We start from the raw sequence: 25,793 nt of genomic DNA, 5'->3' as shown, positions 1-25,793 counted from the left end.
ATATTTGGTGTTTTGTTCATTATATTAAAGAAGGAATGATCAAATCTGACGGCAAGTTATACTTGTTATAAAGGAAATAATAATTAAAAGGAGCCAATGCTGTTGGAACTTGTGCTAAAACTTGTGGCAGCCTCTAACATAATACTACCAAAAATATCCATGTACAGAACTAGGACTAGGACTACATATCAATCACACCCATAGACAAACCGGCAGGAACTACAGGTGAGCAGACCAAGCATCTGACTATGGAAGAAGGCGAATAGTGAACTGTTGATCTGGCATGAACCCATTGCTGCACAAAAGATGGTCACTGGATACAAATACAATACGAGAATCATTTCGTGATCTGCAGATAGGAGATGAGAAACAGAAGAGCACTATCCAAATGTTTAATGCCGAAGAGTCCATTTCTTCATCTTGGAAAATCAGTTGAAAACCATGACTCTATAGGCTTTTAAGTTACATGGACCCTATCTAATCAGAGCTTGCTGAGGCGTCACTTCCCACTGGGCAAGCTCCGCTTCCTTGGATCTCATCGTCACTGAACATGCTCTCCTCACTTGAGTTAGAGAAGGGTCCGGCATCATCATCACTGAAATCTACTTTCCTTCTCCTGCGGACATCTTTTATTCCTCTTCCTTGCAAAGCCAGTCGCCTGCGCTTCCTCGCTTTCCTTTTGCCTTTGGGGAACTCTTCTTTCTGTGACTCGAGGCTTTTGCTTTCTACCTCTTTCGTACTTCTTCCCTTGCCGAATTCATTATCGTCTGAATCTTCAGCATCTGCCTTGCGCCTTTTCTTACTTGAATTAGTCTGGTACACAATAATGTCATTTAGATCTTCAATAAAAAACCAACCATAAGAATATTCTTTAAAACTTACAAGAACAGTGAAAATTATGTATATGGAAGGAACAACAAAAACAAACGCACGCCATTTCTAGTATGTACAGGATAGAAAATCTGAAACAAAAACAAGCCCCCATGATTCTTCCCCCTTGTCTTTGCTCCCTTTTCTTTCTATTAGTTTTTGTTTAATTTTTACACAACTTTTGGCTTCCATATTATCACTGAAAGTGCTTAACAATGCTGGCATAAAAGACCAGAACACCAAACCTCATAATCACAAGAGTTGAAGCAAAAACCCATCTCCCTTCACAGCCATGCCATTGTCATGCCAATAGATGAATAAACTTTAGATTTCACATTGATAGTTCAAACTTTCCAAAAGGCAGCGTTGGCATATATTTTCTTTCCATTTTGTTCAGAACATCTCAGTTTTCATTGGCTAAACCAAAAGGAGAAAGCAAAGACAATCCACAAGGACAAAATTGCAAGACATGCAGCAAGTTATGATTATTAACCACAGAGAAAAGTCCACACCAGACTGATTTTATGGTTTTGGGTCCCATAAGGATTTTCTAACTCAAAATTGCACCCTTTATTCTCTCAGCAGAAAACAATGCACAAACAAAATAATAAAAGATGCTCAGCCACAACCTATGTGCATACCTTGGGGCCACGATCAACTAACTGAGCCCATTCTTGTCGATTTCTTAGGCAATCAAGAACAGCTTGAGAATGAGTAGAATACGCATATCGTTCTCCATTATGTTTCCTCAAGTTAGGCCAATGCTGGAATAAAAGCAGAAAAGAAATGAATGAGAAGCAATATTTTTCCTCCAAGAACTAGCAGAAGTGAAAGATGGCATAAAGCAGACAGTAGGCACTCAGCACGAGAGAAGCAACATACCGGCAGGACTGCATTACAAAGCTCTTCATAAGTCATTCGCCTGCCTTTGCTCATAATGTCATTTATCAAGCCTGAAATATGAAGAATATTATAAATGGTTAATTACATGCTATGCAAATAAACATGAGATTGGTCCCCCAATTCAAGAAAACTTTGTAAACCAGACTTGCTTGGAGAGGCGGTTACCAGGTAAAGTACGAGGTACAGAACCACGAGCTGTGCCTGTGTCATCATCAGATAAATTTCTAGGTGAACTACGTACATATGACAAATTTTGCTCATTAGCTTCAGTTGAAGAAGAAGGGCCACTGTTTGTGGCTGTGGAGGGTGTGGCATGTACATTCTTGTCATTCCTTTTAGCAGAAGCATCCATGGTAGAACCAAGATCTTGTCTCTGATCATGTGAAGATAGCACTTTATCAGTTCTTTTAGCATCATGATCAAGCTCACGAGATCCACGGGACCCATCTTTAGATGCATCCTTGTTTTTTCTTCTAGGGACCTACAAATGTATCAATTAAGAACCATTCATCAAAGCAGAATCTTCTCCTAAACCTCTTTTACCAAAGCAACTAACACTTAAAACAAGAATTACAAGTTGGAATAGTAATGTAAGATAATGAAGTAGACATATTACCATACTGTGATCCTTTCCTCCCGAGCTAGATGTGCGTTTCATTAGCATGCTTGTGGCAGTTGCAGATGCCAGCTGAGGAAAGCTCCCAGCCTGCCGCACACGTGGAACACGAGGTACTCTTGGAGAACTATTAAGTTCTTGATGCAAAAGCAAAGCAAGCTGAAATTGAAGAGGGAGAAAATCTTGTCAAAGGAAACTCCTGAAATTTTCATAAAAAATTAGAAAGAGAAGGTATAAATCTTATTAGAAGATGGAACTTGATCTCACACCTCTTCATCACTTAGAGTAGTGGAATTTGATGTTGCAAAGGGATGTACTGATGATGCATGTGCAGACTTAGACGCTGGCTGGGAACTTGACTGACTGGACTTTTCACCTTTCTGTGGGAAACCTGAAGCCGATGTCTTGTTTTGATGAATGAAAGAAGCAGACTGACTTTGCAGTGAGCCGGCAGACTCACCAGAGACTGACGTAACTGAACTATTCTGCATCAAAGATGCCTTTAAAGATGAGGAAGGCACAGAATCTTTTGACTCAGATATGTTTCTTTTTGAAATGGAAGCATGTGAAATCCTGCTTTGGTGTGGGACTTTTGACGTAGAACTATAAGAGGATTTTGGTCGCTCTTTTACTGCCTTACGTGATAAGTCATGTCTGTCTCCATCCCTAGGCACATCATTTGTAGCGTAACCTTTCTTACTGCTCACATTGTTGTCAGGCATTACTTGTTGCTTTGAGTTATTCTGAGAATCTGTAGGTTTAGAGCTATCAGGAACAGATGATACAGCAAATATGGAAGCTGATGAGGTGGAAGATGACTTTCCAACGCATGCTGTCATTTTACGCTGGTTAGACTGTTCTTCAGGGGTCAGAACATTTATACTTGGTTTAGACTCTTCAGAAGATCTAGGAATACGATTGGATTCTGGAGAAATTTTCTTCAGAGTCTCAGAAACTTCTGAACCCTCCAAATCGCATTTTAGCAACGAACAATGGCCAGACAACTCATTTGCTTTATCAGAATGACAATCAGCAACAATTTCTGATTCATTGATTCTTGCCTTACTGTCAGACGAATGTGAAAATCCTCCAACCAAATCATTCATTTGGGGGGTTTCTGATGTCTGATGAAAAGATATTTCTGTGTCTTTAGTATCATCAGGATTAGAACGTTGATTAATTAAGACAACATTAGAATCATCATCATTCATTTCTCTTTTCACCTCAATATCAGATTTATCAAAGCTGCAAGAGATGCCGCTATTAGAATCTTTAAGAATATTATTTCCCTGAACTTTCAGGGCAGTACTAGCCAAAGCATCAACCTGATGGTCCTGAGGACTTCTTGTAGAACCTTCTACTACAACACCATCTACTTTGTCAATTGCCACACCACCACCCTGTTGCAAGAATATGGAAGGTTATATAAAATGCCAAGTGAAACCAAAAGCATATCAGAAATACTTGTCAAATAGCCCTCTAATATTTTACTACACAAAGGCAGATGGAGGATTGCATGCAAACTGCACATGCTAGTTTTTAAGGTCCTAACAACATCATCAGAGACTTGCTTTTGATTTCACATCACCTGACACTTGCTTCTAGAAAATTAAAGATGGTGGAGCTGTGACAGTCCTAGCGACACCAACTAATAGCACTTCTTCCACTATATATATATTTTTTTAAAAAGCGCCCATCGGCAATTATATTAGACAAAATAACAAAAGAAACAAAATCCAGTCCATGATACCAATGAATGAAAAGCATAACAAAGATACCTCTTCTTTAATAGGAGTTATCCCAGTATATTTGTTCACTAATGGCAATTGAGCGAGATCTTCTGTTTTTGGAGTGCTTGTAATAGCTGCAGGAAGTTGATCATCAGCCTTCTCCTCCTTCCCATCAATTCTAATCGAATCATGTCCAGACATGCTAGAAGTGGAGACCTCTGAAGCATGCTCTTTTCCACTTGAGTTGTTCTTGGGTCTTTCAACCGCATGGTTCGATGCAAGATTACCATCTGAAGTTGGTTCTTGATGCACACTGTCCTTCAAATTTTTGTTCTTTCCACTCTGGACACCAGTCGCGAAAGACTTTGGAACTCTGTCTTCATAAAATTCCAATTGTTTTGCATCACAGCTGGGTCTAAACACTAGTAATAAGAATGCAAACAAAAACAGAAAGAATCTGGAGTCAACATGCATATGCCAACTCTGGTAAAGATGAGGCTCACCATTACCGTTCATTCCAATGGTATGAAACAAGAGTTATTGAAGAAATAACTAAATTTCTCATGATATAATAATAATTATAATAACTGAATCTCTCCATTTGCACATATTTATAAAGCATTAAATCAATTGCAAAGTTAAATAACCTGTTTTATGGGGCTGTACAGATCTCTTCTTCTCGTAAGCCTCTTTCTCAGCAGAACTTCTAGACTTCTTTCTTGTACTCCTATCTTTGAACACCCCAGGCTCATCTTTTTTCTGCTTACTGGAGGGTGCCGTAACAGGCTGAAGTACACCCCTATCTTTCCTTACTCCATTCTGCCAATGCTTTCCCTCAAAATCTTCACTCTCACTCTTCTTCCCTTCATTTAAAACATCCTTCTTTGGATGCATAGGAGCATTAAACACCCTCTCTTTAGACAAAGAAAACAGAACTCCGGCACCATTATCAGCAGGATTCCCACTCTCAAACTCATTCTGCTTACCATTTTTGTTATCATCATCTTTGTTCTCATCCCAACAAGGGAATTCCCTATACTGGAAATTAAACTTCTTAGGCACATACCCAGTACACTTCCATAGTTGAGGCGTAAAAACCCCAGACAGCCCACTAAACAAACCAGGTTCCCCCCCTGGAACCCCTTGAACATGAACACGCTCTTCCATGGGGATATCAGTCCAAAGCCTAAAGGGCCGTCGGGTAGAACTACTCTCTATCCTAACTGTTTTCGTTGGCAGTTCAACCAACAACTGAGCCACTTCCGTTTCCTCGCTGTCGTTACGGTTGCTTTTGTTCTTGCACTTGTCACAGGCAAACAACTCTTCTCCCTTGGTGTAACGGGAGCAGCGCGTATGCACCCAGACGCCGCACTCATCGCACTTCACCATCTCTTCACCGTCGTCAAAATTGACACCGCAGATGCAGTCCACGGTCCATGAACCGTCTCCCCAGTCATCATGGGTATCGGCCCGCTGCGTCCGGCCTTTCATACTTGTTATCCTAAACCCTAATTAGAAAAAATTAATCAAAAAGACCTAACCTAAAAAAAAAAATCCTAAATTCCTATCCTAACCACCCCCAATTCACATTGAACTAAAACTGTTGGGCTAATTTAACATCTTTTGCGCTACCTTTTTTGCCGAAATTGAGTTGAAATTGAAGAATGAGTACCTGGAAACATTAAAACCCTTTGCTGATGCGATGGTTTGAGGGACTTTCTCGGCGTTCGCAGGGGTAGACGAGAATGGCTTTGTTCCTTGCGCAGGGACGGACCGGAACTAAAAGGGAAAAAAATATGAAAAAAACTACAACTATGAAATCTTTTGGCGTCCGCCTCTTTTTTTTCTCATTCTTTTCTCTTCGGCTCGGCTTCAAAATATCCAAGCCCTTTTCCGATTAGTGGCCCGAGCCCATTCACCCCTGACTTAGCGGATTTGCGACTGAAATTATGTTACAAAAACTGTGAAAAGCCCTCATTCTACTCTCAATTTTAATATTAGCAAATTAATCCTTGTCAAATAAATCATACTAATTTAAGACTCAAGCACAAAAATAAAATAAAATAAATTATAATTATTCAAGAAAATAAAAAATTATTGTAGCAGCCCAAATATTCAAAAAATGAAATAAAATAAATAATTATTATAATTATTTCAAAAATAAAAAAATATTTATTGCATCACCAAACTCAAGCCTAATGCCCTGAAAATGAAATAAAATAATTATAATAATTATAATTCTTTCAGAAAATAAAAAATATTATTCTAACACTAGACTCTAGCCCAAATACACGAAAATGAAATAAAATAAAATAATAGTTATTATAGTTATTTCAAAAAATTTATTTTAGTACGAGACTCTAGCCTAAGTGTTTGGAAATGAAATAAAATAACTAATAATTGTTCGAAAAATGAAAAATTATTGCAACACCAAACTCAAGTTCAAGTGCCCGAAAATGAAATAGAATAAATAATAATTATTCTAGAAAATAACAAAATTTATTGCACCACCTAACTCAAGCCCAAGTGCCCTAGAAATTAAATAAAATAAATATTTATTATAATTATTCCAAAAATAAAAATTATTGAATCCTCGTACTTAAATGTAAGTGTCGAAAATGAAATAAAATAAATTCTAATTGTTATAATTACTCCAAAAAAATTAAAAAATATTATTGCTTCACTGACTCAAACCCAAATGCCCTGAAAATAAAATAAAATAAAATAATTACTATAATTATTCCATAAAATAAAATAAAAATATTGCACCACCAGACACAAGTCAAATTGCCCGAAAATGAAATAAAATAAATACTAATTATTGTAACTATTTTCAAAAAATAATAATTATAATATTGCAGCACCAGGCTCTGGCACAAGTACTCCGGAAATGAAATAAAATATATACTAATTATGATAGCTATTCTAAAAAATAATAAAAATATTATTACAGCATCGGACTCTAGCCCAAAGGCCCCAAAAATGGAATATAATAAATAATCATTATTATAATTATTCCAAAAAATTTAAAAAATTTATTGCATCATCATACCCAAACTCAAATGACTCGAAAATGAAATAAAGTAAATATGAATTATTATAATTATTCTGAAAAATAAAAAAATATTATTACAACACCATACTCTATAGTTGAAAATAAAAATAAATATTATTATTTCATAATAAAAATTTATTACAGCACTAAATTCAGGTATTAAAAAATATTATTAATAGTTATTTTATATGTTCTTCTTTGGGTTTAGGTTGCAATAAAGTGCCACTAATTTATTATTAATATAATATTTTTTCTATAAATAAATGGCATTTTCCTTTTCAAAAGCAAGAAAGGGATTAGAACAAATTAGTTGTACGTGGTCGAAGCCGTCAAAAATAATATCTTTAAAATTTCAAATTAATGTTATTTCCTCTACTAAAACAAATAAAATAAAGAATGGGTTTTATTTTAAGAAAAACTTTAAAAATTAAAATTAAGATTTGGAAACAAAAAACAAAGACAAAGAAAGCAATAATTAAAATTTTGGGAAAAAACAAACAAAGGTTTGATCATTGATGTAAAGATGAAATTCAATATTTTTTAATAAATTGATTATAGTTACTAGTGATGACCTAGTAACTTAATCTCTTCTTACCTTCTCAATAATCAATATAATCATCATTAATTACTTCCCTTATTGACAAACAATCTTATACTGATCGCTTAGGAATTTAATTTCTTAACAGCCTTAAGAACAAAATAGACTCAATTCTAACCAACAAATGTACAATAAGAGTCTATCAAGTTAGATCAAATTTCCCACGTTGCACAAATAATCATGCACTCGACATAAATATTAGAAATCAATTGATCAACTAATTATCTAATTGACAAAGTAATTATTCTAAGCTATCAAATACCGGCCTAATATTTAACAAACTTGAACAATTGTATCTACACTAGAAGACATGCAAATACTAAAGAGCAAAGAAAGACTAGAAGCAATTCAACCTCACAAACTTGTAGAATCAAACTAATTCAAATATTACTTCACTGGAAAAGAAGAATTTAGTAAGCCATAAAGAAAATAAAACGCAAAATCAAAATAAATTTGAGGGCGGAGATGTCTCTGCCCCCCTAATAGTGTTAATTTATAGTGTAAAAATAGTATAATGGAGAAAATACAAAAGTGTCATTGAATATAAAGCATAGTTTTTCTAGGTTTAGTAGGAATTCTTGCGTCAAACTTTCAAGCCGTTTTTGTGTGACTTTTTCACGCTTTTGGGCTTGAGTTGTGAAATAAATTTAGTTAGATCTTTCATTTCACTTAGAATCAGTATATTATGAGCCCAAAATGGAGGTTTGTAGCTCAAGTCATGATCAAAATACCGAAATTGCACTGTGTTAAAAGTCTAAACCTCAAAGACTTGCCAAAAATAAACATTAAGCTCATTTTCTCAAATTATTCCCTAAATCTATAATAAAAAAGTATAAATAATATAATTAAGAACATAAATGTCATAATTTAATAGGAGAAATATCACAAATAATTGAGAAGTTAAACTTATCATTAGTAAAGCAAAATAACTATGTTTTTTTTTAATAAAATACTATTATTAATGAGAACAATGAACAATAAAAATATAAAGATATGACCATAGCATAAACAATAAATATGACAGTACAAATTGATGCATAAGTGCCATGTCTGCAGAATAATCCCAAAAGAGGAGAAAGATAAATTAACAACAACTACAACATTAGAAGAATTTAGAAGCAAACCAAAACTGCATCACCTTAATTGAACCGCTAAAAGTCGCGTCCTAGCCCCACCATTATCAAACTACCCTAAGAATGAACTTTGGTGAACCAATAAACTGTTGCCAAAAGCCCCAAAAGACTTATCACATCATAGATACACAAAATGTCAAGTCTCAAATAACCTATTGTCCTCCTCTTCCTCATCTCATATTCCAATTTTTTGAACATCATGATTACTGTGCTCCATTAGGATAAAACTTTATGAGAAAGTTTCCCAATAAGTCTGGTGGCACCCTTGACAAATCTCATATATGGGCTAGAACACCACTAGAAACTAAAAACTAAAACCACCACTACTTCTAGAAAAAAAATAGGGACAAAACAAAAATTACGACAGTGTAGACAAAAATTAAAAATAAAAGAAAATTTAAAAAATATTGTAAAAGAAATTGCGACCAACAACTAAGTCGAAGACAGTCACTGTCATCGTGTCAGTAAAATTAATATTTAATTTAAAAATTTAAGAGTAAGACTTTTAAAAATATTAAATAGTTTTAAAATCAAACAAATCCTATTCATTCTCCCCTTCTTGATTTATGAGTTTCAGTCTAAATTAATATTTATATAAATAGATAAATGTTAACGTGCCGCTGGCATCAGAATAGACGTCACACGAAACAAAAGGATATTCATATAAACGGAATATAGTTATGTAGTAGAATGTGTAAGCTTAGATTATAATCTCAAAATTCAACCACATTATCATATTGTCCGACCTACAACTACAGGAAGGTGATAAAAAGAGATGAAATGTCCAGTTTTAAGGTTAGTATAAAAAAGTGGTTGCTCCGTCAATTTCCACACAAACTTCATGATTACTGCCATAGAATTTAAGACGATTAACGATCATCATATGGTTATGGCTTAGACACCCCCCCCCCCTTCCCTCTTGACTTGTAACCCAATATGTACTACGATTCCCATTATCAAAACAAGGTAAAAGATAAACCAACAATAAAATGCACTTGATTGACAGTTTGGATGGATTGCCTATAGCCTATATAGGCAATAGTGAATAGTCTCTTCAAATATGTCATCATAGTTAACATGTAGATAAGGTAGATAGGATAAACCATAAATAACGCCCTTCAAATATTATTTATTAGATTACAAACGAAACCTATATTAATCCATCAATAGGACCATACATGCATACATACATTGTTCCACGACGTCATTGTAATTTTATAGATGATAATAAAGTGCAAAGCCTACGTCAATGAAAAGCCTGCATACATCACCACTACGCCATTAGTATCTATGTCTTCCGCACCTGCTCAATTGTCGTTGAGGAGTGATGATTTATACAATAAAAGAGTGATCATCGAAAAAGTGCTGGTTTATTTCAAATGGATCATATTAAGGTCGAGGGTCATCGTTTGAGATGGCTGTCGCATATTTTCTTATGGACCCACTTTTTTTTTCTTTTTTTATTGTTTACATTACTAGCTGGACCTACTTCCCTTTTACATTATTCGACTCATTTTAATTTCTTTCTTTCTATGTTTTCTCTTAAAAAGGGTGTCTAGTTTTAAGGTCAAATTTTGGGATTAGATCTTCTACTTTGTCTAAGTTGTAGTATTTGTACATTTCCAATTATCAATTTTAGTCGTTATAGTTTTCAAATTTTAAAATTTAATCCTATACTTTTCGATTCAGTCAATTTTAGTTCATGTGCTTTTTTAATTTTGATATCTTAGTCTTGACTCTATTAATCTTGTATCATACGTAGAATTATATATTTAGTTTAAGTTCTCTAACATGTGAAAATAATAAGTTGATATGATATTATATATATGATAATATTTTTGTCGTATCAAATTTTAAAAATAACAAAGCTTAATGAACTTAATATTTAGCATTTGGTTTAGACTAAAATTTTAAAATTTAAAAAATGCAAAAATTGAAAGTAACCAAATTAAAAGAAATGAAATAAATCAACATCATATGTATAGTACGGGGACAAATAGCATAATTTAGCCCTAGTTTTAGGTGGTTGGCTCTTCGCTAGCGCATAGACCCCACGTTTAAGTACACACTGGGCCATGAAAACCAATGCTTTTATCTTTTTCATGCATTTTTTGGTCCATTTATGCCCTGCCCTACCACCATTATAAATTATCATGACTGCATTACCCTTTACGAAACACCCTCTCTCTCTCTCTCGCCTTTGTTATCACTCTTCTTCGTTCTCTTTCTCTTAGCTCATTTCATTTTTGCTAAGACTTTTTTGTATTATATATATACCTGCAAGGATATATACCCACCTTTCTTTCCTGAAAATTGCAGAGATCAGATACAATGTCAGAAGATATGAATCTATCCATAAATGGGCAGTTTCGGGTCCCTCCTGGTTTCAGATTTCATCCTACAGAAGAGGAGCTTCTTCACTATTATCTCAGAAAGAAAGTGGCTTTCCAAAAGATAGACCTTGATGTTATTCGAGAAGTTGATCTCAACAAACTTGAGCCATGGGAAATACAAGGTATAGTATTACTGTATTAGTACTGCCATTACCATATTAAAACAAAACAAACCCATTTTTTTCATTTTCTTTGTGGGTTAATTATGCAGAGAAGTGCAAAATAGGATCCACCCCACAGAATGATTGGTACTTCTTCAGCCACAAGGACAAAAAGTATCCTACGGGGACCCGAACTAATCGTGCAACGGCTGCCGGGTTCTGGAAAGCAACTGGGCGTGATAAGATTATTTATAGCGGTTTAAAAAGGATTGGATTGAGAAAGACATTGGTTTTTTATAAAGGAAGAGCTCCACATGGACAAAAATCTGATTGGATTATGCATGAGTACAGGCTCGATCATAACAGTACTAGTACCCTTGACGCTACTGTAAGTATGCATGTATGTAATATTGGAGCAATATTCCTCTGTGTTGAATCTGTTTTTGCTTATATGAAATTATTGAATGGGTTCAGGCATCAAATGGCATTGGAGATTCAGTGCCTGAAGAAGGTTGGGTGGTTTGTCGTGTATTTAGAAAGAAGAATTATCAGAAAACCCTAGAAAGTCCTAAAAGCTCTTCCTCAACTTGTCTGGATTCAAAGGGGAAGATGCTTGGTTCATGCAACGATGGGGTTCTAGATCAAATTCTTTTTCATATGGGAAGGACTTGTTGTAAGATGGAGAATGGTTCATTGAGCAACAACAACGTTGATATCCCCAACACCAACAACGGGGTACATGAAAGGTTCATGCATCTGCCCAGGTTGGAAAGCCCAACACTCTTTGATCAAGATAGAAGCTTCATCAAGCCTTGTTGTTACCACTCCATCGACGATATGCTGACTGAAACTGAACCATCTTCGATCAACCAACGAGGCACTGCTGGTGTTTGTGAGTCCAACAATGGCGTTAATGATTGGGTCACCTTGGACCGACTTGTCGCATCCCAGCTAAATGGTCAACAAGAAACTAGCAAGCAACTATGGTGTTTTAATGACCCTAATGCTGCTTTCAGTCTTTGTCACGATGATGATGTTCAACTATCGCACTTAAATTTGCTCAGATCAAATCAAAACTCCAACGTATACAGAGACGAGAATGATCTATGGAGCTTGACCAAGTCGTCGTCACCGTCACCCTCATCAACATCAGACCCTTTATGCCATCTATCGGTATAATAAAACTAAATGTCAATATCATATAAAAGGACTGGCCGAGTATATAGGTATGTATGACTATGTATATATGTATATGTATGTATTTGCATAAAAAAGGGTGAAGAACTCTGAGATGGGAAAGCGTTGTTACACTCAGAAAAAAAAAACGATGTTATGGATCAATAAACCAATCATCTCACCATATATGAAGGATTATTATTACAGGGAATAGAGATTAAATATGTTTTTTTTCCCTTGATTCGTTAACTATCCTGATAATACACTGATTAATTAATAGGTTAGTGGTGACTTTATGGGGTTGGGGCACATGTGTTTCATGGGTCTCACACGCCAAAGAAAAAACACAAATAATTATATCCACTTGGTTGCATCACAATATTTACATTGGGGAAGTGTGTTGGTCAAACATTGTATCAGGTGGTTTAAGGAAGATTATTAGATTTGAAAGATACCATATATTATCTCACCCAGCGTACTATAGCTTATCAAGAATATATTCAATCATTATAATTTTTAGATTTTTAAATTCAAGTGTAATTATTAATACAATTTTTCTGCTAAATTAGTAGGGTGTTACATTTTGAAATTTTTAAAAATACTCATTAAATAATAAAAAACAACATTTATAATGAATTTGAATTTAACAAATTCTTTTTATTTAATACAATATTAAAGATTTAATCCGTATCAAACAAGTGCCTAACAAAATTTTAATCACTACTTAAATAAGATACGTAAAGTTTATATATGAGATAATGATATGGTATAAAATGCTGACTAATTTCATTAAAACTGATCCACTTGATGATCGATGCTGAGAGGGAAACCGTCATTTGTTCATTATAACATGGATACATACATATAGGTGTATATCTATAAATATATCAAATTAGTCACATGCTTTCAACAAGGTTAACTTGGTACGTCGTTGCCACTCCCTCCTAATCTAATTTTTTAAAATATAAATGAGATTAGTAGTGAGAGTTAATCACAATTATTGCGAAATCATTTAGGAGCATTTGCATTTACAATTATCATTAGTTTGCTGCTCCATCTTTTCACTATAAATGGCAACTTTAAATGGTTTTTAATGACATAAATGGTATTCCCTTTTTCCTTACTAAGAAATACATACGCTACGTGTGTTATATTCTTTGCAATTTTCTTTAAATGAATGTATATTTCCTTAATTAGTTGTATATTAGAGAAAAGAAACTATGTGAAATAATATCCAATAGATTAGTTATGGTAAAAGTATTATAAAGGTCCTTGTATGAGGAGTTGAAAGGCATTTTATTTTTTTTACTCAATAAATAAAAAGATTAGTCCCTGTATGTTAAATTTGAGATCAAACTATTTAGTTTTGTTGAAAATTTCACCATTTTTACTGTTAAAAACTACCGTAATTAACGAAATAATTAGACAGTTGCACTTGGCATGCCACGTGTATCTCATGCTAACATACATGGGCCGATTTTTAATAGAAGGACCAGTTTGCTTATTAATCTAACATACAAGGATTAATTTGTTCATTTTTTGAATAGAAGGATACAATACAATTGGACTCCTAGTACAAGGACATCCATGATACATTTATCGACTAATCATTAGTTTTTTACAATTCTTTTTTCCAAATTTTCATCACCAATAAATTAAAACGGGTTAACGTACTATTTTCCTCAAACCTTGCACTCAATTATTACTTTGGTATCTAAATAAATTTTTTTTATCAGTTTGATACATGAAGTTTCCAAACGTCAGGCATGTTACTCTAACCGTTACTGCCTTATAAAAAAGATGACATGGCACGCTAGGAGCGCACCACATAACTCAATTTTTTAATTTTTTTAAATAAGTGCAAAAAAGGAAAAATTCAAGAAAATAACAAAAAAACTTGAAAAATCTAAAAAATTAAAAATTAAGAAAATTTATAATATTCTTCTATAATTAAAAATAATTTTCTTTTAGAAAACATAAAATATAAAAAAATTTGAAAATTCAAAAGAAAAATATTAAAAATATAGGAAAAAACACAAAATAATATAAACATGCATATATGTAGAGTATGTTTATTAACCTTGAAATTTTATTTTAAATTTATTTTCTCATAAAGACCATTACTCAAAGCTTGTTACTTATTTAAAAAAAAATATGATCTTAATTCTATAAAGTAAATAACAGTAAACTATTCTTATATATAATTGAAGTTGAAAGTTTGTTTAAATCAATTTCAGGTTTACCTTAAAAGTAAATGCTAAATGTAATTCAAAAGGCAAATAATTTGCTAAATGTAAAAAATAGTCAACGGTTTATATTGAAATCAATCAAATTCAAAAGCGTCTACATTTAAATTAATTAAACTCAAATGAATAAGGTTAATTGAAGAAAATTATGAGAATTAAAAGTGATTGAAAAATAAACATAAACAATCTGTAAAGTTAAAGCCCAAAACATTTTGTACAATTTTAATTTAATTCTTGAGTTTTGACAACCATAAACATATTGTGTAAAAGATCATTTTAGAACTCTTTTATAATCTTTGTAATTTTTTTTAAATTTTATTGTGTAAAAGGTGTTAAATTTTTATGTTTTTTATAATTTTCTGATATTTTGCATTTATTTTAACGGGGAAAAAAAAAGAAAATTGGGTGACGTGGCGCACTCATTTTTTTTATAATTGGGATAACGTGCTTGACATTTTTTTTTTTAACAGTAGTAACAACTGAAGTACCTTACTTGACGGTTAAAAACTTGAGGTATTAAAGTAATAAAAGAATAGTTTAAATACGAAAGTAAAAATTGGGTGCAAGTTTAGGGACAAAGAAATGATTAACCCAATTAAGACCGATGGAATTTAAGTGCGAGCAAGTAATGCTAAAACGATTAGACAAAATTATGAAGAGAGGGTCCCAAAAGAAGTTTAAATTTAGGGAGTTCTTTGACTTCATGAATCGACATTGATTGCTTATCTGCAATCCTTAAGTTGGAAAAGCCAATTTCTTTGCCCAAACTTTTTATTTATCTCGTGAGAATTTATGGTAGTAATTAATGAAGTAGTAAATACAACACGCTAAAAACCAAATTGAATGAGCATTTTCATTATTCGTACAGTTATTTATAAAATTTAAAGCTTAAAATCTAAAACTGGAAATTGGAAAACCAGAAGGCAGTATATGCAATCATTGGCTCCAACAAATGTGATTGAATATCTTCACCGGCTAAAATAAAGTGCAATACTTATACTAGCTAGTTATAACTAAGCTACACTCATATGTATTTACATCTACAACATTTTTAATTGAATAGGTTCTCAATTCAGTTGAGTTTTTTTATCATTTTAATTCATATAAAATCTAGAAAATATACTTGATGGGTTAGTGTCAGAAGTGTTTGGTTCGCCAAATATTAGATTATGTTTTGTAATAGGATTTTAGGAATATAAAATTACGAGTAGAATATGAGATTACCTGGTTTTATTCATTTGGCTGGAATGTAGGGTTAACGTGTTTGGTTAAAAGAATGTAAGATTATACCTTTATTTTATTATGATTTTGATCTTCTAAATTAGCACACAAGTAATTCAGAGAAAGTCACTCTCTCTTTTTTAAATGCGGGATATTAAAAAAGTTACGTATATGTAATTTGGGGATCGTAACCCTAATATATATAATGTTTGCACATTAACCATAATTTCTAATCAGTCCATCACTAATTAAAATTAATTACTAAAGTATCTAGACATATTTGACCCATACTATATTTAATAATTAAAGCCTAATAAACCTTAATCAAATTATATCTTTTTAATTTTGACTAATCTTTTATAATAGTAAATAATAACATGTAATTACTATTATTATATACGTGATTTCCATATTTTTCAACATTATGAAAAGCTGCTTAGATCCAACATGTTTGAAGTTCAAATCTCGAGTTATGTAATCTTAAACTTGTAGTTACATATGATAAATTCATTCTTAAAAGTTATTTCATGGTTGCAAATATACAAAACAGAGTGTCTATCAATTTTGGTTTTCAAACTTACAAGAGAGAAGAAGAAAAAACTATATTTTAGTTTTGTCTTAAAATATAATAAAAGAATTATATTGATAAATGACATTAGAGTCGATTTCACAAGTTTCTATAATATCAATTTTGGATATTCTTCAAGGGTAGAGAACTTGAAGATATTACTATTTTGGTTTTAAAAACACCGAGGAAGCATGTAATAATTTAACTTTTTGTTTTGTTTTTAATTTGTTATTGGATTCTATTGAATGATATTTTATATATTTCCATATATATATATATATTAGTTCTTCAACAATATTTTTAAGATTTTATTTTCTAAAATTTTTATATAGAAAAATTTTATTTTTAAATTACTTTGAGGGTTTTTTACAATTTTATTATAACAAGGGTTAAATTAACGTAAAATATAAAATTTGAGGACTAAAATTATTATTACACCAACTAAAAAGTGTCACTTGATTATTAGGAGACCAAAAACAATTTTAAAAATTTTAGTGACTAAGTTGTAACTTTGTATAGTTAAGTAACTAAAATAAAAGCTTACTCATAATTTAATGACAATGATATATTTTACCTAATTTTTACCCTTTCAACCAAAATCTTATTTATGTACCAGAAAAATAAAACACTAAAATCTTATTTATTTTATAAATATATTTGTTACATAAATTTTCACCTACAAGATGTACCATAATTTAATATATTTATTAAATCTGTTAAAAGAATAATAATAAAAATTACTTAAATTTTACCATTTTCATATAACATTTTATAATAGTTTACAATTAAATAAAATCATTTGATTTCTACGTAATTGCCCATAACATATTAAAATAATATTTTTTTTTATCACTTAACCACCATATTAAATTTTGACCGTCACATTGATGACTTTTAACATTTCGCACTAACCCTACTACCTTCTGCGTGATCGGACGGGACATAACGGAACTGTGATGTCAACTTTTGATGTTTTGTCGTGGAAATGGCTTTCTTGGTGGAAGGGCAGCACCAAGTTAGGGGACAGGTAGGGGCTTAATCCCCGCTTGATTTAGGAAAATTGTCTTTTAGATCCTTAAAATTTATAATATTCAAGGTAAATTTTCTGTTTAGTACAACTCAAAATTGGCCTCCACCGTAAATTGTTCAGTTGGCAGCGACCCTAAACCCTCGTTGGTTTGGATGTTCTTTCCCATTTCATGAGCTTATGGTTTTCTTTGGGCTAGGCTTGGATTTTGTCGTTCCACTCTATTTATCTTTGTATATTTTTTGGACATATTCAGATTTCAGTGTGCTTCCCTTAATAGATAGCCTTTTTAATAGAGAAGGAAAACTTTCTAATGTATCAAAATACACAGGGTTAAAAGTGTAAATTTACCATCATACTATAGGTGAATATTGAAATTTGTTGTTTTCATTAATATTTTAAAAAATATGAGTAGATTTACCATTCAACTCTCACGTGAAAGAAATTTACTATAAGTCTTTGAATTTTATTAAAATTTACCATCAACTTTGATTTTTACCACTCAATATTAATTTTGATGATTTAAAAATATAATTTAATAAAAGAATTATTTTAAATATTTTATTTTAATGGTTAACAATAAATTTACTTATAATATTAAATTTTAATAAAATGAATTAGAATTTCTATTCAATGAAATAAAAACATGGAAAATATAAATACATATATCATAAAAATAAGTTAAGCAGTTTTGCTTAACTTTAATAGTATATTAATTAACTTATTGTTTTTATTATTTTAAATTAAAATCGAATAACAAATACCAATCAAAATGAAATATGGTGATAAATCTCAATTTTTACTTATAGTGACAAATTTACATATTAACCCAAATATATATAAATGTATAATCTTTTAAAGATAGACGTTATTTTCATTAATTACTTAAAACTCTAAGCTCAATTTACCTAAACAACATATGGAGTGATAGAAAGATTTCATATATGATTTTAATCTATATAAATTAATCATTATGAGGTTCGTGATTATTTCTCTCAATAATATTTTCTAAAATTTAAATTCAATTTTTTATCTTAAAAGTATAATGTATTTTATCATTACAGCCTTAGAATTTCTCAAGATTTGTGATGAGTTGAGTGAGTGGGTCATTTTAATAGGCTAAAGGCCGAAACCATCGATACGCTTTAGTTTTAGTGTATATGGACTTCAAATGAGCTTTAATCTTATTATTATAGTTGGTTCCATATCGGTTCCAGTTAGTGTGCCCTATTTTAGCAATAAAGCATTGAAACCAACCTTTTTTTTTTTTGCACCAGTTAAAATTTCGGTTCGTACTAATTGCATTGGCTTGTTCCACCCAATGTCAGTTGCATCGATCAAAACATTATGCACAATTGGTGCATGAATAATATTAAAAATTATAAATTTATAACTTTTAACCGAAATGGTAATAAATGATAAAAACTTTTTATTAGAACATTCTGGATCAGCTTATGCATGAATATTTTATATTTAAATATTATTTAATATCATTCAATTGATGTTTGTAAATACTCTCATCTACATGTATTAAATAAATTTTTTTTTTAAAAATATCATTAAATTTGAAACAGTACACCAAAATAGATCAATACTAATATGCACCAATTTTAGTAGAAAAACGGTGCATCCATCGATGCAATGCTGATTACCTTACTTTACGTCTCCAACGCTAAACTAAAACTAATATTTTTATAAAAATTTATATTCTTGTAATAGCTCGTTTTCAGTGAAATCAGAACAGTAGTTTCAAGACCACAAATTCGAGTTCGGAAGGAAAATTATTTTAATATTATCGCATGGTCTGCATTATGATAAGAAAGTCGTATGAAAATTTTGTTAAGAAAATTTTACCGATTACATGTTTAATTGATAAAAATGAACAAATTGCATAAAATGTAGAAGTTGAGTTCTAGTAGCTATAAGTATCAAATAGCTATGGAATTCAAAATTTGAGGTCCTTATATGGAAAATAGACCATTAAGAAGAGTTAGTAGATAAGTATGATGATTCATCCATAGAAATTTAAGAAAAGAAAATGACTAAATTGGAAAGTAAAAATAATAAAAGATGATAAGTAATTAAATAATGAAAATATCATCTTCCCCAAATTTTTTTTATGGAAACCCTAGCTAAGAGGGAAGAACTCAAGCAAGCTTACTTGGCTTAATTGGGTAAGTAATCTTGTCCCGTTTTTAGTAATTTTTATGTTTCCGAGATCGTAATAGCTTAATGTAGCTATCTCGGGGATTAATTTGCAAAGTTATCAAAGTACTAGGGTTTTTCCATGGATGAATATGCATGAATTATGAAATTTATGGTAGAAAATGAAAGGTTGTTGATAGATAAACAACTTTTGTAAAGTTAATTTTGATGAAATTGTGATTTAGGGACTAAATTGGAAAGTTATAAAATTTATGAATTTTATGAATTTCATGGGCTACAAATGTTGCATGTAAAAATTGTCTAGGCTTGGAATAAGGATTAAATTGCATGAATTTTATTTTCCGAGCCTAGAGATGAAATTGTAATTAATCAAAAGTATAGGGGCAAAATAGTAATTTTTCCTAAGATGTGAATTGGATTGAATTGAATATGAATTGTATTAAATTGATGTTAGATTCATTCGTATAGATATGGATAACTCAAATAAGAAGTTAGATCGTGGAAAAGAAAAAGTGTCGGATTAGTAGATTTTACGTACACGAACAATTGTCAAGGTAAGTTCGTGTAATTAAATTGTTTATATTTATATGTTTGAATTGAATATTATATATGTGAATTGTGTAATTGCTATTTATATGAAATTGATTACATATTCGACAAGCTTGATAAATGTCAATTTCCGTTTGAATAGATGAAATTCGATGGATACAAGATTTCCCGTATTGGTTGTGGTCCTGCATATGTTGCAGACACACCATAGCTCAAACGAGCGTCCCATTATTAGCCCTCTTGAGCTTCCCGTTATATGGTTATTGCGAGCTTCCCGCCAATAGCTCTTCGGAGCATCCCGATTGGTTGTGATTTTGCATGTGTTGTAAACACACCACAACTCTTATGAGCGTCCCGATATATGGCTCTTCGTGAGCTTCCTTTTAATTTAAATGATTAGTAAGTTAATTTCCCGTTATACGAACTTACTAAGCATAATATGACATAATATGCTTACCCTGTATTATTTTTCCTGTTTTATAGTAATTCGGAAGCTCGAAGTGGTTGGAAGCTGGTCGAAGCATCATCATACTATCCTTCGATTCATTTCGGTGTATAGGTTCAATTAGGCCATTGATGGCAAATATGTGTTTTGGTTATAAATAGCCTTTGGAATGGTTTGAGTTGGACATACTTTTGTTAAATATATATATGTGGCTTCTTCTTGTTTGTTGTGTTTGATGTGGTTGAGTGATGGATAAGTTATATGCATATTGATGTATGAGATGAGATAGTATGGTTGGTATAAGTAAGCAAATAGATGTTTTCATTAATATGGTAAATTTGAATGATGAGAAATGAGGATATATAACATGTTTATAACTTGATTTTTGGTTAGTTTAAATGTTTTGGACTGACTTTTGAATGTGTTAAAATGGTAGTGTAGGTGGAAGACCAAATGGGTGAGAAATATGGCTTGGAAATGGCCTTATTTCGTCCACATGGGCAGAGACACGGGCGTGTGTCTCAGCCGTGTGTGACACACAGCCTAGCTGTGTTTTGGCCATGTGTCCCCATGCATCTTAAAAAAATTCAAAACAGAATGCTCAGAATTGATCACACGGCCTAGCACATGGGCGTGTGGCTTGGCCATGTGAACCCTGCACTTACACACGGGCGTGTGACTTGGTCATGTGACCCAAGTCAGAGAGTTACATGGGCTGGGACACGACCGTGTGCCCTATTTCGAATGCCCACACGCCCTGGGACACAGGCGTGTCACATGGCCGTGTGGCTCACACGGCCTGACCACACTGACGTGTGTCTCTTGTAACTAGAAAAAAATTTTAAAATTCGCGAAAAATTCTGAGTACCCGGTTTAGTTTCGACTTGTTTCTAATGTATGTTTTGGGCCTCATAGGCTCATATAAGGGACTTTATGAATACTAACTGGCATGAATGTTAAATAATATGAAATGTTTGTATTTAATCTGTGTATTTCGGTAATGCCCCATAATCTTGTTTCGGCAACGAATACGAGTTAAGGGTGTTACAATTCTATACATTTACTAACAAGCGTTTGGTGTAATAGTAAATTACATTATATTTTCGAACTTTATAAATGACATTATTGAGAATAAGAGTCATGGATTTTGAAATAATTAATATCTTTAAAAAGGAAATAAATATTTTTTAAAGTGACAGTACATGGAAATTTTAAAATTAACTTTTTTTTTAGTTTTAATTAAATTCAAATCCAATCAACCAAATTCATGATATAACAACAAAAATATATAAATAGATTTATATAATATTAGTACAAATAATTGGTTGAAGAAGGATAATTTTGATAATATGGGAATTCGTCCACTATCAATTTAACCGTTACTCCAAATAGAATATAAAAATTGAAGGATTTAATGCCTCCCCCATCTAAATGAGTGCTGTCCTGACTGCCATTCCCGGGAGTTGAGCGAAGCATGTGACAATAATTGTGACTCAACTCATCAACTCTAAGTACATTTAAGGACACCGCCAAAACAAATATCAAGTGGGGACTTTAGATTTGAGACTAGACCTCACCCAACTGCACCACCCACAGCCTTTAATCACAAACCATGGCCCCCCTTCCTCTTCTTCTTAAAAACAAGCGAACAAAATTACTCGTGGAAATTACCAACTTTTTTTTAACTTTCATAAAATCTCCAACGTCAATTATGAGTTTACTCTTTCATGCATGGCCAGACAAAATACCCCCAATCAAAAAAAAAAAAAAATTCATTAGTTTGTCCTTTCCTTTTACACTTGTATTTTCAGACAAGAAACGATTCGGGAAACTAGACAAGAAAATCCAAGTTTGACCAGTCCACCATGGAAATGAAGCCAACTCATTCAAAGAGGGGATTTCCTTTGTTCAAGTTGGTACTTCAAAGGGTGGTTTTTTTGGTGGTCTTCGAGGAATTTTTATACATTAAAAAAAACAAACAAAAAAACACTTGATCTTTTCTAATGAATCACTGGTCTTTTTTGCTGCTGATAAACACGTGAAGCCAATGAGATTTGGTCAGTTCGGTTTTTGAAACCCAAATAATATACACACACACTCTCCCATCAATCGAAAAGGGTTTAACAATTTTCAAAGTGACTTTGGATTCTTATGTAACAAAAACAACATTAAAACACTCCAGTCTCTCCTTTCTCATGTCATCTTCTATCATATAATATGATAGTATTTTACAGTGTTATTTGTGACAAAAGTGTCTGACACTTTCCCCCCCACCCTCATCAGTTCTTTTTTTTTTCCCTCCCAATGCCACTAGAAAACACCTACCGCTTAGCAGATATATTGGAGGTCGTACCACCTTGTTAGATTCTGCAACAAATGAATATCATCTTCTCTTCTTTTTCTCTCTCTTGCTTTCTCCTTTACTTAATATATTCATGATTTGTGAAGGAATCGATTGGGACAAATACCCATCTTCTTAATTATCTATCCCCTTTCATTTTCTCCTTCTTCTTGGACCTGACCATGGGAAAGAACACTGCTACCTCTTGGTTGTCAATGGTGAAAAAGGCCTTTAGGTCTCCAGGTAAAGATTATGAGAAAAAGAGTAGCAGGAGAGAAGAATGTGGGCATCAGGAAGAGGATGAAAAGGTAGTATATAGTAATTAACAACTTCATCATTCTCTTGCATTTATTTTTTGTAGTATAATTTATTTAATTGAGTTGGTGGTGGGTGCATGGCTTTTTTTGGGGTTGTGCAGAAGAGGGAGAAAAGAAGATGGCTGTTTAGAAGGGGTAGTAGTAATATCAATCATGTCCAACAGTGTGAAGCAAAGATACCAACACCAACAACATCGACAAGTACTGCTACACCACCTGCGAACAATGCAGCAGAAACAGCATTGGATTTTGCAGAACAACGGCACGCAATTGCCGTTGCAGCAGCTGAAGCTGCTGTGGCAACAGCACAAGCGGCTGTTGAGATCGTTAGGCTTAGTTCTAGACCTTCCAATTATGCCAATGTTAGAGAACACTATCACTATGCTGCTATTGTCATTCAAACAGCTTTCAGAGGTTACCTAGTAAGTGAAGTTAATCATTAAACTAGTCATTATCTGCTACAAACTGTCGGGTCTCAATCTAACAACCTTTTTGTGATTGTTAAGGCAAGGAGAGCATTGCGTGCACTGAAAGGGTTAGTGAAGCTTCAAGCATTAGTGAGAGGACACAATGTCAGAAGGCAAGCAAAGTTGGCACTAAAATGCATGCAATCTTTGGTTAGAGTACAAGACCGAGTGCTAGATCAACAACGTGCAAGGCTTTCACATGAAGGGTACAGAAGAAAGTCTATGTTTGATGAAACCAATGCATTGTGGGAGACTAGATATCTTCAAGATATTCGTAGGAGGAAGTCCATGGTAAGTAGCTGTAAGTAAGTCTTAATCAACTTTTTTTTTTCTCTTTTTTATTTATTGGTGTATGGTTTTATTTTATGCTCAGTCCCGAGACATGAGCTGTACAACAGATGAATGGGACGATAGACCACAAACTAGTGAAGAGATCGAAGCATTGTTGCTAACCAAGAAGGAAGCTGCATTGAAACGTGAAAAGGCACTTGCTTATGCTTTCTCTAACCAGGTTCTTTTTTTAATTATTATTACTATTTCATGTTGGTACCAGTGCATGTTTAATTATGAACTAATAATTTTAAACACATGTTGAAGATATGGAGATCTAGAAGAAACCCATCAGCTGAAGATGAAAAGGAGGTTGAAGAAAGAACAAAATGGCTTGACCGGTGGATGGCTACAAAGCAATTGGATAACAACAACCGGGTATCAACTGATAAAAGAGACTCCATAAAAACAGTGGAAATAGATAGTTACAAGCTACAATCCTACTCTTCACCAACAATCAGAAGACGTCATAGTTTGTCTCTGAACCAATTCCCACCCACACCTTCTCCTTGCAAGACAAAGCCTTTGCAAGTACGTTCAGCTAGCCCTCGGTGCTTGAAAGAAGAGAAATACTACACCTCTGCAGCAAACACACCTAGCTTAGCTTCCACGTATTGCACCACAAACGGAATGTCTCGGTATGTAAATGGAGCTGCCACGACGGTGCCGAATTATATGGCAGCCACAGAGTCTGCGAAGGCTAAGGCAAGATCCCAGAGTACACCGAGACAAAGACCATCGACACCAGAGAGAGAACGAGGTGGATCGTTAGTGAAGAAGAGACTATCGTATCCAGCACCTGAAAATCATGTTGTTAGCATTGGGTGTAGTAGCCTTAGCCAGAATTTGAGAAGCCCTAGTTTCAAGAGTGCATTTGAGGGTCATTATGGGATGGAGAAAGAATCACTTTACTCATCTTATTATACTGAAAGTTTTGGGGGTGAAATTTCTCCATGTTCCACTACTGATCTAAGGTGGTTGAGATGAAGGAGATTATTCATGTATGGTTTTCATTCTTAGTACATTATTTTTATCTGAAAATGCATCATTTGGGCTTAGAAAGGTGGTATGTTTTGTATGGAATTTAACAAAATTTATGATCTCAGACTCTGAGATGAGATTTGGCCCAATAGTTGTATGCCTTTGTTTTCTGTTCCCAACACCTAATCATATAAGCCCAAATGCAAAAACCCTGTTTTTGTGGAGAAAAACTTTCCATCCTTTTCATGAAAAGGTTTACCTTTTTTCCCTTTTTAAGGTTGGATAATTTTTTAATGAATTAAATGATGATAAATCATTAAAAACTAAGTCATAATTTTTTTAAAAAGTTTAATATTGTATCATTATCAGATTCTGCATTAAATTTTTAGTTTTTTTTTGTGTTAAACAAATCCCAACACAATAATCACATTAAATTATTTAAAACATAGCGGATTCTCTACAAACAGTTTCAAACCCTCATTTCTATCGAAAGTTAACTTTGCAATGCAATTAGTTTTTGTGTTCTATTCCTTAGAAACATATAAAAGTTTCATTGCACC

At 32.8% G+C, this 25,793-nt stretch overlaps 3 protein-coding genes across 4 annotated transcripts; 2 read left to right on the top strand and 1 right to left on the bottom strand.

Annotated features, from left to right (window-relative positions):
- Window positions 1-46: 46 nt before the first annotated feature.
- Window positions 47-5,948, bottom strand: LOC105765359 (uncharacterized). Of its 2 annotated transcripts, none has more exons than XM_012584401.2 (9): window positions 5,792-5,948; window positions 4,767-5,627; window positions 4,168-4,541; window positions 2,659-3,789; window positions 2,390-2,548; window positions 1,939-2,254; window positions 1,753-1,823; window positions 1,512-1,634; window positions 47-813 (listed from the first exon to the last, which is right to left on the bottom strand). In XM_012584401.2, exons 1-9 carry the CDS (start codon window positions 5,799-5,801, stop codon window positions 478-480), a joined length of 3,381 nt encoding a protein of 1,126 aa, XP_012439855.1. In that variant the 5' UTR covers window positions 5,802-5,948; the 3' UTR covers window positions 47-477. The 2 variants fall into 2 exon arrangements, with proteins under 2 accessions (XP_012439855.1, XP_012439856.1); XM_012584402.2 differs by having other exon boundaries at window positions 4,767-5,620; window positions 5,792-5,915.
- A 5,146-nt stretch (window positions 5,949-11,094) lies between these two features.
- Window positions 11,095-12,786, top strand: LOC105765358 (NAC domain-containing protein 43). Its single transcript, XM_012584400.2, has 3 exons — window positions 11,095-11,420; window positions 11,510-11,787; window positions 11,874-12,786. The coding sequence occupies exons 1-3, from the start codon at window positions 11,237-11,239 to the stop codon at window positions 12,576-12,578; spliced, it is 1,167 nt and encodes a 388-aa protein (XP_012439854.1). The 5' UTR covers window positions 11,095-11,236; the 3' UTR covers window positions 12,579-12,786.
- Window positions 12,787-23,038: 10,252 nt separating this feature from the next.
- On the top strand, window positions 23,039-25,467 carry LOC105765357 (protein IQ-DOMAIN 18). The gene is made up of 5 exons (XM_012584399.2): window positions 23,039-23,446; window positions 23,557-23,877; window positions 23,962-24,213; window positions 24,296-24,433; window positions 24,520-25,467. The coding sequence occupies exons 1-5, from the start codon at window positions 23,321-23,323 to the stop codon at window positions 25,237-25,239; spliced, it is 1,557 nt and encodes a 518-aa protein (XP_012439853.1). The 5' UTR covers window positions 23,039-23,320; the 3' UTR covers window positions 25,240-25,467.
- Window positions 25,468-25,793: the final 326 nt, after the last annotated feature.

Source organism: Gossypium raimondii, chromosome 12 (assembly GCF_025698545.1).
Source record: "Gossypium raimondii isolate GPD5lz chromosome 12, ASM2569854v1, whole genome shotgun sequence".
NCBI lineage: Eukaryota > Viridiplantae > Streptophyta > Magnoliopsida > Malvales > Malvaceae > Gossypium > Gossypium raimondii.
This window is presented reverse-complemented; position numbering and strand designations above follow the sequence as displayed.

What these genes read in the sequence shown, in the direction of transcription:
- LOC105765359 (XM_012584401.2), bottom strand. An exon ending in TGTACCTCGTACTTTACCTG is followed by an intron (nt 1,824 to 1,938) that starts GTAACCGCCTCT and finishes TTCATATTTCAG; the next exon opens with GCTTGATAAATGACATTATG. An exon ending in TTTGTAATGCAGTCCTGCCG is followed by an intron (nt 1,635 to 1,752) that starts GTATGTTGCTTC and finishes CTTTTATTCCAG; the next exon opens with CATTGGCCTAACTTGAGGAA.
- LOC105765358 (XM_012584400.2), top strand. Translation starts at nt 11,237, where the DNA reads ATGTCAGAAGATATGAATCTATCCATAAATGGGCAGTTTCGGGTCCCT. An exon ending in TGAGCCATGGGAAATACAAG is followed by an intron (nt 11,421 to 11,509) that starts GTATAGTATTAC and finishes TTAATTATGCAG; the next exon opens with AGAAGTGCAAAATAGGATCC. An exon ending in CTAGTACCCTTGACGCTACT is followed by an intron (nt 11,788 to 11,873) that starts GTAAGTATGCAT and finishes GAATGGGTTCAG; the next exon opens with GCATCAAATGGCATTGGAGA.
- LOC105765357 (XM_012584399.2), top strand. Translation starts at nt 23,321, where the DNA reads ATGGGAAAGAACACTGCTACCTCTTGGTTGTCAATGGTGAAAAAGGCC. An exon ending in CAGCTTTCAGAGGTTACCTA is followed by an intron (nt 23,878 to 23,961) that starts GTAAGTGAAGTT and finishes GTGATTGTTAAG; the next exon opens with GCAAGGAGAGCATTGCGTGC. An exon ending in TTCGTAGGAGGAAGTCCATG is followed by an intron (nt 24,214 to 24,295) that starts GTAAGTAGCTGT and finishes TTTTATGCTCAG; the next exon opens with TCCCGAGACATGAGCTGTAC.